Genomic DNA, 14,459 nt, shown 5'->3' on the forward strand with positions numbered 1-14,459 from the left:
TAAGTAAATTGAGAATTTTTGTTTCCTTTAAATTTTGCTCAAAATAAAAATTGATTTAAAAACCCTTCAAACGCATGCAAAATTCTAATAAGAAATGTTGTAATCAAATAAAATAAAAGTTCCTTAATTGCATAAAAGTTAAAAAAAAAAATTTTTTTTTTCCGTAAAAAAGCAGCTTTCATTAAAACATTAAACAACAGCTGAAAAAGAACTAAAAAGAATGAATTATAACTGTTTTTACAAAAGAAACAAGAATATTTGTCATCGTCAATACTCGTAAGAAAATTATTTGAGAAAGTTGGATAAAATTAGATATTTAAGTTTTCCCTTTTCCTAAATAGGTGCAAGAATAAAATTACCTAAATATATACTTATATAATAAATTAAAAAATTAGTTCAAAAATATTATTTAGGGGAAAAAACTATATTTCAGAGGGAAGATTATTTCTCTTGTATAATGCTAGTACCCATTTTTATCTCTATTGTTTGAATAAATCCGAAAGTTTATTGAAATAGGGAAAAATAGACTGAAATATATAAATATAGCATCAAATTAATAACAAAACTTTTCTGCACTGGGAAACATTGAGATTTTAAAAACGAAGAACATAAATAATTTTGTACTGTTGTTGTCTTATGCCACTAGATATTATATGGTAAGTCTAATACAGGATACTATTAATGTAATCCCAAAAATTAAAGATACGTAAGTTTTGCAGAAAGTTAAATGAATAAAATAAATCACTTATATTATTGACACAGAAGTCTAATAAAAGAGGAGAAATTTGTAACTTTTACTTTTATTTCAATACGTTTGTACAGGGCATTTTTATAAAATATGCGCATAAAAGTTTTTAATACAGTTCACATACTATCACATCATTATTACTGTTACTATAATTTGACAATTCACTTATTCTGTTAGAACACATATAACGATAATCTGTACACTTGTTGTCATAATATTTAAGACATGATTTGATTTCATCTTCCAATAACCTGTTTAAAGAGTACAGAAAAAAACATTAATATTTTATGCTGTTTAGAAATATTTTGATATAAATAGTATATGTAAAGAAAGCAAAAATATATTTTAGCATTCAGTTATAAGTTTAGATTTTTCGATTTTTGGAGAAAAAAAACTAACAGGACCAGCTTGTGTAGAATATTGCACTGATAATGGAAAGTAACTAAAACAGAATTAATAAAAATATTACTCTATAAATAAAATTATAGAAAAATAAATTATTTTAATCTATTAAGCAATTTACTTCTACAAAAAAGGGAAAAGAATAAGAAATAGTTTAGTATATGGCAGAATCTGAGCTTAGTTTGGTAAATTTACGCATTACTTTTATCCTAATTTTTATTGATTTTTTAAAGATGATTTACATAATTTATTTTTTTGATGTATAATAGAATCATCTTTACATTACATGTGACGTTTTCTTCAAGTAAATTTATGATTTACACTAAATATTTTTACTTCATCTCCATGCACAAAATCGATATCAGATATAGATTCAGAAATTTATTTTCTTCTTTCCCCTTTAGACAGGGTGTTCCATAACTACAGCTCTTAATTTATGTTTTCTTAGAAAACTTGTAAAAAATGACAAAAAAAATTATCTACTTTGTGGGAAGCAAATTGATATTTAAGTGAGGGAAAAGCCAAAAACGATATCAAAATCTTACAAACCTTTACAGCGAACAAAATATCAGTACAAAAACAGTACAAAATATAAAAACCTATTTGATTGTTGGATCAAATTTTTAGGTGTTTCTAATAGACATCTTTCACTATTAATACGAACCTATCATCATTCACTATATCATTCACTACGAACTATATCATTCATAGACCTATCACTGCGGATACATTAAAAGCGATCACATGATTTTTGAGAATGATGCTAAATGTATAAATTTTGTGAAAATTACAAAAGCGAACAATAAATATTTATTTTTACGTACTTTTTGTGTTGAAAAATAGGACATTAAATGTTTTAAAACCAAGAAAATCACAAAATTCAAAAATTATTTTAAAGAGGAGTTAAAATTCGTTTAAATTTAAAAAATTTTAAGAACTTACCTTTCCTTCAGTTTGGATTTTGTTTTTAATCGGTTTTTCTCAAGTGGAATTGATGCTGATGAACAAGAAATATTAAGGGAATAGGATATAATTCCGAAACATGTCTTTAAAGCTTGTTTCTTACAACCTTGAAAATAGATATAAGATAGAAAAAAAAAGTTTAATATAACTGGAATAAAAGCATTTTTAATGCTTAAAGAGGGAATGTTTATTAAAGGAAGAGTTATTTATTAATTATTAGTAAAAAAACTTATTACTGTCGCAAAAAGTTTAAGCTTATCAAATGTTACAGATATAAATGAAAGTGGAATAGTACAGAGTATCTAAAATTTGGTAGCCTGCTAGTGCTACTATTTAACAAACTGTTCAAGACTTAGGGAGATTTTGCATTACGCGTTTTCAGCTTAACAGAGTAAGCACGTGAATTTTTCTACAACTCGAAAAATTGCCATAGCGTAAAAAATAAGTTCAGCGTTTCGGTTAATTTTAATAAAATGCTAAGCAAAATCTCTTTATTAGTTGCTAGTTCTAACCATGTACATTTCGAATCGTAGTCATTAGTTAGTTAATTTAACAATGTGTGTAGATGGTTAATAGTAAAATTATAACTTATTTTCGAAATTGCAATTAGTTAATAGGAAATGTTTTTTGAATAATGGACCCAGACTTTTAAACTCACTTCCCCTTCCCCCATTTTGAGGCTTTACAGTCCAAATCAGCAACAAAAAAAATGCATATTAGGAAAGAAACGTTTATTTTCCCTTTGTAAATTAAATATCGTTTGTACAAGTATTTTAACCCTTTCGCGCCGACTGTCACAAATACGTGACAGCGTAAAACCGTATCAATCAGGATAAAAATATAAAACTGGTAATCAAAGTATTTCTTTAGCAGTTTATTTGTGGGCGGAGTTATAATTGTTTGATTTATTTAATTCACCAATACTTTGTTCAATATAAAACTATTTAGTTATACTTTGAATTAACATTGATTATATATATGATTAAACTAACAATAATTAAAGTAAAAGCAAAGTAAGTCTGTCAAATTAGCAACGACTGCATTTTAGTTACCGTTTTTTATTTAATTACAACTTGATTCTGATTTTGTACGAATGCTTTTCTGAATCACCCGTCCCCAAGGGGTTAACAGATTTAAGATTAGTCTTTCGAATATTTAAGATTCTTGGACCGTTTAAACCAGACCATTAGATCAAAAATTATTGTGGTACACCTTTTATGAGCATTGTACAATATTCAAAGTTACAACACAGCCATCTACTTGGAAAATCAATAAGGCAGAAAAGTATTACATTTTGTATTCTGCACATGAAGTCTATAATTTAGCATGTTAAAAATACTTCTTTCAAGGGAATATAATTTAGAAATATTTACTTATCGTTGAAAATATATGTCTTACCTTTAAAATCAAAGACACAAGTCGTCTTTATGTCTGAGCTGGAGATTATATTGTCAGTCAGAGAAGTTCTTCTGACGCTGACAATATCCATTTGGTCTGTTAAAAGTACATCTAATAATTGGAAGGAACTGCTGTTAACTTTGTTTTTGAAAAGATTTTCTTGCCCTCTTAGCTCTTCATGATTGTTGCTCTTATGATTATCCCTTAATTTGGTTTCTGTATCACTTTTAAATTGGGTGGAGTTGAAATTATCATCGTGCATTAAAAGTTTATCTAGTAATTGTACGGAATTGCTTTCATCTTTGTTTTTGGAAAATTCTTCTTGAATTTTAAAGTCTGGTTGGTTACTCCTATTGCTATTCTTGAATTTAGTTTCTTTATCTCTTGTATATTGGATGGAATTTACTTTATCATCATGCATTGAAATTTTACTTAATAATTTGATGGAATTTCCGTCATCTTTGTTTTTGGAATATTCTTCTGTCTCTTTCAGCTCTTGAAAATGATTTTTTCGATTGATATTACTGAATTTGTTTTCTTTAGCCTTTTGATATTGAATGGGATTGGTGTTATTATCAGGTATTAAAAGTTTATCTAATAGTGTGGAATTGCTTTTAACTTCGTTTTTAGGAAAGTCTTCTTGCCTTTCAAGCTCTACTTGGTTGCTCCTATTGATATTCCTGAATTCAGTTTCTTTATCTCTTGTATATTGGATGGAGTTTACTTTATCATCGTGCAGAGAAAGTTTATTTAATAATTGCATGTAATTGCTGTCATCTTTCTTTCTGGAAAATTCTTCTGCCCCTTTCAGCTCTTGGTGATAGTTACTCAAATTGTTATTTCTGAGTTTGGTTTCTTTATCTCTTGTACGTTGTATGCTATCAGCCTGTATTAAAAGTTTATCTAATAATTTGGTGGAATTGCTTTTATCTTTGTTTTTGAAAATTTTTTCGTTCCCTTTCAGATCTGGTTGGTTACTCCTATTTTTATTTTTGAATTTATTGCTTTTACTCTTCGTATAATGCATAGAGTTGATGTTATCTTCGTGCCTTAAAACTTTATCTAGTAATTGGATGGAATAGCTTTTATCTCTGTTTTTGGAAAGTTCTTGCCTTTTCATCTCTTGAAAATGACTGTTCCTATTGTTATTCCTGAATTTATTTTCCTTATTACTTGGATATAGGGTAGATGTAACGTTATCATCGTGTGTTAAAAGTTTATCTAATAATTTTAGAGAATCGCTGCTACTATCTTTGTTTTGGGAAATATTTTCTAGTCTTCGTAGCTTTTGGAAATAGTTACTGCTATCATTATTTCTGAAATTGTTTTCTTTTTCTTTTGAATATTGGATGGAGTTGATGCCATCATTGTGGATTGAAAGTTTTTCCAACAATTGAATGGAATTGTTGTCATCTTCATTTTTGAAAAAATTATCTAGCCCTTTCAGCTCTTGTGGGTCATTCTTATTGCTATTCATAAATTTGCTTTCTTTATGACTTGGATATTGGATGGAATGGACGTTATCATCGCTCATTGAAAGTTTATCCAACAATTGAATGGAATTGTTGTCATCTTCATTTTTGACAAATTTATCAAGCCTATTCGGCTCCAGTGGGTCATTATTATTGCTATTCATAAATTTGCTTTCTTTGAGACTTGGATATTGGATGGAATGGACGTTATCATCACTCATTGAAAGTTTATCTAACAATTGAATGGAATTGTTGTCATCTTCATTTTTGAAAACTTTATCAAGCCTATTCGGCTCTAGTGGGTCATTCTTATTGCTATTCATAAATTTGCTTTCTTTGTGACTTGGATATTGGATGGAATGGACGTTATCATCGCTCATTGAAAGTTTATCTAACAATTGAATGGAATTGATTTTATCTTCGTTTTTGGAAAATTCTTTTTTCCCTTTCAGCTCTTGGAGATGGTTACTCCTATTGTTATTCATAAATCTATTTTCTTCATCCCTTGCATACTTTATAGAATCGGTGGTATCATCGTGCATTAAAATTTTATATAATAGTTGTAAGGAAATGCTTTTGTCTTTGTCTCTAGAAAATCCTTCTTTATCCCTTGTATATTGTTTAGAGTTGACGTTATTATAGTGCATAAAAAGTTTACTTAATAACTTGGTAAAATTGCTTTTATCTTTGTATTTGAAAAATGCTAAATGATCTCGCAGCTCTTGGAAATGTTTATTCCTATTGTCAATCCTGAATTTGGTTTCGTTATTCCTTGTATATCGGATAGAGTTGACTTTATTATCTCGCTGTACAAGGTTATCAAAAGTTTTAAAGGATCTGTCGTCATCTTTGTATTTGGAAAATTCTTGCCCTTGCATCTCATGATAATGGTTACTGCTCGCATTATATCTGGAGTTGTTTTCTTCATCTTTTGTATATTGGATGGATTTGAAGTTTAAAATTGGATGTTTATTCATTACGTGGATAGAATTGCTGTTATCTTTGTTTACGAAAAGCTCTTCTTGACTTATTAACTCTTGTAAATGGTTACTGCTTTCATTATTTCTTAAACTGCTTCTTTTATTTCTTGTATGCAGCATAGAATTTATGTTATTAATGTTTATCGAAAATTTTTTGAATTTTTCTAGGTCTGCTTGCTTAAAGTTGTCATTGTTTTTAAAGAGCTTTTCTTGTTCTCTCAGTTCTTGAATATTGTTCAGGAAATTTTTATTTTTGAAGTTGTTTTCCTTGTCCGTTGTATATAAGATGGAATTGATGTTATCGTTGGGTATTAAAAGATTTCGTTTGTCTTCCTGTTTTAGCCGAGAATCGCTATTGTATTTTCTCTTAGCATCCAGTGCTTTTTTGATTTTAAAAGTTCCCTCAGTGATAATTCTTTTTATTGAATAATAAGATGGGTTTTTAAGAATCTTACGATAAATAGATTTTAACAGATCATAAACTTCTCCGTCTTGAGGTGTTGATCTTTTTTTACGACCTAAAAATAGAAAAGGAACACTTTATGGTTATAATAATGATAATTTATACGAAACCTAAAAGTGAAAACATACAAATTTTGTCAGTATTTTTCTTCAAAAAAATAATTGATTTAAAGTTAGTTATATTTATTTATATTTTAGGTGTATTTCCAGTTTAACATTTAAATAGTAGCATTAAAAAATATAGATAAGTATTATTCAATTATTTTTAATCTTAATTGATTAGCTCTCCAAATCGTTGTAGCAAAATGTCTATGGTTTTGGAAAAAAAATTATAAAAAAAGCAGTTTGATTTTATAATATTTTAACTCATTCCTTTAACAGAAAATTTCAAAACAATTTAAATTACATAATTAAGATGACATGGAATGTATGCCCTATTTTCCTGATAACTATTTTAACTTTAAAAGCAAAAAAAAAATTCTGAGGTAATATAGGGGTAGGATATAATGAGAGTAAATGAATCTAATATAATTATACGTTATTAATATTTGTGTCAGTAGTGTATATCACAAAAAATGCTAGATAATGCTAATGGCAAATGCTGAGTCACAGTGGCTTAGGGGATAGAGCGTTCGCCTCTCAATGAGGTGAATCGGGTTCGAATCTCAGCAGTGACTGATTAATATAAATTCCGCTCCATTTTCACACTGACCACATTTCTGACGTAAATTATCCTCAGTGGTAGACGAATCATGAGTATCCCCTTGCTGTCTGGTTAACCATTAGAGATTTTCATGGTTTCCTTCTCCATGTAAAGCAAAAATGGTTTAGTTCCATCAAAAAGTTCACTACGAAGGTTTATAACAATGCTCGATCCGGAAGTTTCCTTATCTTCTAGGTTGGATTTAAAATTAAGAGACTTACGGAGTTGAACAGAATTCAGAATCGGTTTGACTGCTCCTCGCCGGTTACAAAATTATAAAAAATAAAATGATAAGTACTAAAATTGTATATTTATTTTGAAAATATTACAATAATTTTATTGAAACCACTTCAAACATGCAATATTACGGCAATAGAAGAATTTAAATTATTTCAAAATTTTCTCTAAACTTTCAAAGACACCAGCAAATGCAAACTTTCCTCTCAATCAAAAAAAAAAGTAACACTATATTACTTTTTCTAATCAAATATTAGGGCATCAGGGAATCGAAAATAATAAATGTATTGAGTAAGCTATCTATGCTGTGAGCGTTACGTGTTTCGGAACATTTGCTATTTCATGAATAAGGAATGAGACCTTTTTGCAAAAATGTTTCATAAAAACATACTTAAGGAGTACATTTGGACAAGCTAAAAAAACACAGGATTACTTTTTCTAAGAACTTTAATCATATGTTAAGGAAATTATAAAGTAAACATTTTATTTAAACTTCATTACATTATTTTTTGTGTTTAAAAATTTAGAAACTATTAAAAAATGCCGTTGGTATTAAATTAGCTTCATAAAGAATATGGGTGTAAGAACCTGTCTACGTTGGTAAGAAAAAAATTGAAAAATTTTGGAGATATTATACGCTAATTTTCATTCTGTAGAACAAACTATAAATTTACTCTAAGAACCCTACTGTGTATTTAATTTAATTCTGTTTGCTTTCAAAGTTTAAAGATTAGATTTGTTGTATACTGACAAATTTTTAGAATTGCCTATTTGCGTTAGATATAAACAGTTCTGAAAAGGTTGGTTGTAAGTTACTTTCTTTACGTCATTGGTAGTGCAGCACAATGGATTATTTTATTTTATTTTATAGCCGTCCTTCAACAGCGGACCCAATTTTTGAGTTTACAGCTGCTAAATGTTCAACTCCGTATCTTTGTAATTTTGAACCCAATCTAAAAGACAAGGGAACTCCAGGATCGAGTATTGGGAGAAATTTCCCTTCGAGGAGGGCTTTTTGATGGAGCTAACCCGCATGTGCGTTACATGGAGAGGAAGACCACGAGAATTCCCACGGTTAGCCTGACGGCAAGGGGACTCTAACTCATGATCCGTCTACCACTGAGGATATTTTACGTTAGCACTTTGCAGCACTGTCGGTGCGATCCGTGTGCGGAACTTGTATCGACCAGTCATCATTGGGATTCGAACCCGGTTCACCTCATTGGAAGACGAACGCTCTATCCCCTCATAGCTCACCACGGTCTGGGAGACATCCCTGAGGATGATCCGAAAACATGCCATCACAATTTTAATCCTATGCAGAGGGAATGGCTGCTTTGGTAGACCGGATGCTACGAGCGAAGTCACGCACTTTAAGGTCGAACAATTTAACGAGAACCAATACCAAACACCCTCTGTCCCTACGCAGGCTGGCCTTATGCAAAGTGGTCCCCCACACGATTACTGACAGCAGCCACCTTTACTGCGGAGCAGTTCTGTAAAGATGCGGGACAGTTATGCTAGTTTTTTGTGACACATTTATATTGTTTTATTAATGACGCTGATGTTTTCGTAGTTTTACCTATTAACCCGGACGCTCCGTTTCATTTTAAAAAAAGTGCGCGTGCTTGTTTACTATTCCATTACGTTAATAGTGCATTAGTCGTACATGCGCTATTATTAAAAACGCCTTATTAGCGTCAAGTTCTTAACATAAACTTTTAAACTTAAACAGTTCCTTAAACTTTTAAATTAAGCAGTTAAAGCTTACGTACAGGTGCATGCGGAATAGTACGTAAATGATATCAGTGCTTTAACATCAGGATTATAATCCGGTTACCCAAACGAGCAAACTTTGAACGTCACGTGTGTTAAGTGCTTAATAAGGTTATCGCTTACCACTCTTTTACAATCAAAATTATTTTGATTTTAAAAAAAATACTACACTTCGGAGTACTTTTGCGTTGGATTTTAGTAAATTAATAAAATAATTTATATTGCAATTAAACTTAGGACGTTACTAAAAATGGTATGTTTCATTTAATAAAATAAAAATTTAAAATAATTGATTCTCCTACCTTTATATTCTGCATTCGCAACATCAGAATCAACGTTATCTAAATTTTAAAGAAAGTAATTAAGTGAACCAATTAATATAAAATAACGAATAATTAAGTAGAGCCTTACTCTGATAGGATGAATTTAGATGTGAAGTGCATTGCATCATCACCTTAAATAATTGATTATTCGATACTAGGGCTCAACCAGGCGTATTAGGACTCGAACTTAACGGTTCGAACTCTTCAAACCTTTGTGTTCAAGTAAGTGAAAATCCGATCATTAGACCGGAGGTTATTCAGAGTATTCAGTCTTTTTTTATTTATATACTTATTTATTTATATACTTATTTATTTATATACTTATTTATTTATATACTTATTTATTTATTTATTACGCACTTACAAAAGAAATAATGTTCCGATTTAGACATTCTCTGTTGAAGTAGTAGAGAAAAAAAAGCTTCGTTTCTGTGAATGGAGAAATTGGGAGTCACTTATTATTTCCATATGAAACTGTCATTTCTTGTTACGTGTTTCAAACTTGTTTGACTTAAAAAAAAAATTAAAATATATTTTATAATATTTTAAAATTATTCAAATATTTTAAAATTTATTTTTAGTCGCAACTCAGGTGGTAAAAATCTCTTCTCGTTTAGGAATTAGAAAAAAATTAAAAGCATTATTTATTAATAAAAGTTATTAGGCCTTGGTAGTTCAGCGGTTAGAGAAACGAACTCCCGGAGGGGCTTATGTTCGATTCGCGACTCCACTAAGACCCACTAAGCACACGCGATATATGTTCTTTCAAAATCTATGGTATCGAAAGTGTTGTGGTTGGTTACTGAGCAGTAGCATGGGAACACAAATCAGGAGAAAATTTTCTTCCCCTTCAGATCTATGTCTAAATTGAAGAAGTGACCTTATGACTGATTGGTGCTGCCATCTACTCGTGGTTTTCAGAACCATAACATACTTTCACTCTTTCTTTGCTATCTTACCTAACAAAAGGAGCATGATCTTGGTTTAACTTACAAAAGATCAATGGCTGGTGAGCTTGATTGTCCAAGTGTTAAATATATTATTTATTTTATATTTGTGAAGGAGCATCAGCATGTATTTTTTTATGTTGCAAAATATTTTTTTTATTCTAAACTAAATTAAATTATATGGTTATTATGCACTCGCATCAATTTCACCAGATACGTGTCTGAAGATTGAGGTGAAAAAAATATTCGTCTATAGTTAAAAGATAAACTTGTAACAGTACCTTCATAGTTGTCGTCCACGTCTGGAACTTCGCTATCAGCAGCAGAAAGTCTATCAACAGCATCAGCAGTAGAATAACCTTCCGGATAATGAAATAAAATAATTTGATTCGATTGTTTCAGTAGTTTATTTCAATTGAACATTTCAGCACGGTACATGGCATTAAATATGTAATATACCATAAGATTAATTTAAAAAATAACCAATAGAGTTTTTTTAGCCTCTCGTACAATGCAGCAAAATAATGAATTATTTTTAATTCTAAACTAAACAAAATTATACGGTCATTCTTTACTATCATCAATTTCACCGGATACGTGTCTGAAGATAGAGATGAGAAAATATTCGTGTATAGTTAGGAAATAAACTTGTAACAGTACCTTCATAGTTGTCGATCCCGTCTTGAACTTCGCTATCAGCAGCAGAAAGTCTATCAACAGCATCAGCAGTAGAATAACCTTCCGGATAATGAAATAAAATAATTTGATTCGATTGTTTCAATAGTTTAATTCAATTGAACATTTCAGCACGGTGCATGGCATTAAATATGTAATATACCATAAGATTAATTTAAAAAATAACCAATAGAGTTTTTTTAGCCTCTCGTACAATGCAGCAAAATAATGAATTATTTTTAATTCTAAACTAAACTAAATTATACGGTCATTCTTTACTATCATCAATTTCACCGGATACGTGTCTGAAGATAGAGATGAGAAAATATTCGTGTATAGTTAGGAAATAAACTTGTAACAGTACCTTCATAGTTGTCGATCCCGTCTTGAACTTCGCTATCAGCAGCAGAAAGTCTATCAACAGCATCAGCAGTAGAATAACCTTCCGGATAATGAAATAAAATAATTTGATTCGATTGTTTCAATAGTTTAATTCAATTGAACATTTCAGCACGGTGCATGGCATTAAATATGTAATATACCATAAGATTAATTTAAAAAATAACCAATAGAGTTTTTTTAGCCTCTCGTACAATGCAGCAAAATAATGAATTATTTTTAATTCTAAACTAAACTAAATTATACGGTCATTGTATACTATCATCAATTTCACCGGATACGCGTCTGAAGATAGAGATGAGAAAATATTCGTGTATAGTTAGGAAATAAACTTGTAACAGTACCTTCATAGTTGTCGATCCCGTCTTGAACTTCGCTATCAGCAGCAGAAAGTCTATCAACAGCATCAGCAGTAGAATAACCTTCCGGATAATGAAATAAAATAATTTGATTCGATTGTTTCAATAGTTCATTTCAATTGAACATTTCAGCACGGTATATGTCATTAAATATGTAATATACCATAAGAATGATTTTTAAAAAAAACTCATGCTAAGAGTATTTTTAGCCTCTCGTATAATGTAGTAGAATAATGTAAATTTTTTGATTTATTCTAAACTAAATTAAATTATACGGTCATTAAATGCTCCCATCAATTTTAGGGGATACGTGTCTCAAGACAAGGGTGAGAAAATATTCGTGTTAGGAAATAAACTTGTAACAGTACCTTCGTAGTTGTCGATCTCGTCTTGAACTCCGCTATCAGCAGCAGAAAGTCTATCAGCAGCATCAGCAGTAGAATAACCTTCCGGATAATGAAATAAAATAATTTGATTCGATTGTTTCAATAATTCATTTCAATTGAACAATTCAGTACAGTATATGTCATTAAATATGTAATATACCATAAGAATGGTTTTTAAAAAAAACTCAAGCTGAGAGTATTTTTAGCCTCTCGTATAATGTAGTAGAATAATGTAAATTTTTTGATTTATTCTAAACCAAATTAAATTATACGGTCATTAAATACACCATTCAATTTTAGCGGATACTTGTCTGAAGACAAGGGTAAGAAAATATTCGTGTTAGGAAATAAACTTGTAACAGTACCTTCGTAGTAGTCGATCTCGTCTTGAACTCCGCTATCAGCAGCAGAAAGTCTATCAACAGCATCAGCAGTAGAATGACCTTCCGGATAATGAAATAAAATAGTTTGATTCGATTGTTTCAATGGTTCATTTCAATTGAACATTTCAGCACGGTATATGTCATTAAATTTGTAATATACCATAAGAATGATTTTTAAAAAAAAACTCATGCTGAGAGTATTTTTAGCCTCTCGTATAATGTAGTAGAATAATGTAAATTTTTTGATTTATTCTGAACCAAATTAAATTATACGGTCATTAAATACACCATTCAATTTTAGGGGATGCGTGTCTCAAGATAAGGGTGAGAAAATATTCGTGTTAGGAAATAAACTTGTAACAGTACCTTCGTAGTTGTCGTCCTCGTCTTGAACTCCGCTATCAGCAGCAGAAAGTCTATCAACAGCATCAGCAGTAGAATAACCTTCCGGATAATGAAATAAAATAATTTGATTCGATTGTTTCAATAGTTCATTTCAATTGAACATTTCAGCACGGTATATGTCATTAAATATGTAATATACCATAAGAATGATTTTTAAAAAAAACTCATGCTAAGAGTATATTTAGCCTCTCGTATAATGTAGTAGAATAATGTAAATTTTTTGATTTATTCTAAACTAAATTAAATTATACGGTCATTAAATGCTCCCATCAATTTTAGGGGATACGTGTCTCAAGACAAGGGTGAGAAAATATTCGTGTTAGGAAATAAACTTGTAACAGTACCTTCGTAGTTGTCGATCTCGTCTTGAACTCCGCTATCAGCAGCAGAAAGTCTATCAGCAGCATCAGCAGTAGAATAACCTTCCGGATAATGAAATAAAATAATTTGATTCGATTGTTTCAATAATTCATTTCAATTGAACAATTCAGTACAGTATATGTCATTAAATATGTAATATACCATAAGAATGGTTTTTAAAAAAAACTCAAGCTGAGAGTATTTTTAGCCTCTCGTATAATGTAGTAGAATAATGTAAATTTTTTGATTTATTCTAAACCAAATTAAATTATACGGTCATTAAATACACCATTCAATTTTAGCGGATACTTGTCTGAAGACAAGGGTAAGAAAATATTCGTGTTAGGAAATAAACTTGTAACAGTACCTTCGTAGTAGTCGATCTCGTCTTGAACTCCGCTATCAGCAGCAGAAAGTCTATCAACAGCATCAGGAGTAGAATGACCTTCCGGATAATGAAATAAAATAGTTTGATTCGATTGTTTCAATGGTTCATTTCAATTGAACATTTCAGCACGGTATATGTCATTAAATTTGTAATATACCATAAGAATGATTTTTAAAAAAAAACTCATGCTGAGAGTATTTTTAGCCTCTCGTATAATGTAGTAGAATAATGTAAATTTTTTGATTTATTCTGAACCAAATTAAATTATACGGTCATTAAATACACCATTCAATTTTAGGGGATGCGTGTCTCAAGATAAGGGTGAGAAAATATTCGTGTTAGGAAATAAACTTGTAACAGTACCTTCGTAGTTGTCGTCCTCGTCTTGAACTCCGCTATCAGCAGCAGAAAGTCTATCAACAGCATCAGCAGTAGAATAACCTTCCGGATAATGAAATAAAATAATTTGATTCGATTGTTTCAATAGTTCATTTCAATTGAACATTTCAGCACGGTATATGTCATTAAATATGTAATATACCATAAGAATGATTTTTAAAAAAAACTAATGCTGAGAGTATTTTTAGCCTCTCGTATAATGTAGTAGAATAATGTAAATTTTTTGATTTATTCTGAACCAAATTAAATTATACGGTCATTAAATACACCATTCAATTTTAGCGGATACGTGTC

At 30.1% G+C, this 14,459-nt stretch overlaps 1 protein-coding gene across 1 annotated transcript; it reads right to left on the reverse strand.

Moving 5' to 3' along the window:
* Positions 1-793: 793 nt before the first annotated feature.
* LOC107440120 (uncharacterized) lies at positions 794-13,186 on the reverse strand. The gene is made up of 8 exons (XM_087162906.1): positions 13,183-13,186; positions 12,980-13,057; positions 12,213-12,290; positions 10,693-10,770; positions 9,444-9,482; positions 3,512-6,481; positions 2,093-2,219; positions 794-999 (listed from the first exon to the last, which is right to left on the reverse strand). The coding sequence occupies exons 1-8, from the start codon at positions 13,184-13,186 to the stop codon at positions 855-857; spliced, it is 3,519 nt and encodes a 1,172-aa protein (XP_087019032.1). The 3' UTR covers positions 794-854.
* Between the last annotated feature and the right edge of the window lie 1,273 nt (positions 13,187-14,459).

This window comes from Parasteatoda tepidariorum, chromosome 5 (genome assembly GCF_982258835.1).
Source record: "Parasteatoda tepidariorum strain Cologne lab strain chromosome 5, Ptep-v5.0, whole genome shotgun sequence".
Classification (NCBI taxonomy): Eukaryota; Metazoa; Arthropoda; class Arachnida; order Araneae; family Theridiidae; genus Parasteatoda; species Parasteatoda tepidariorum.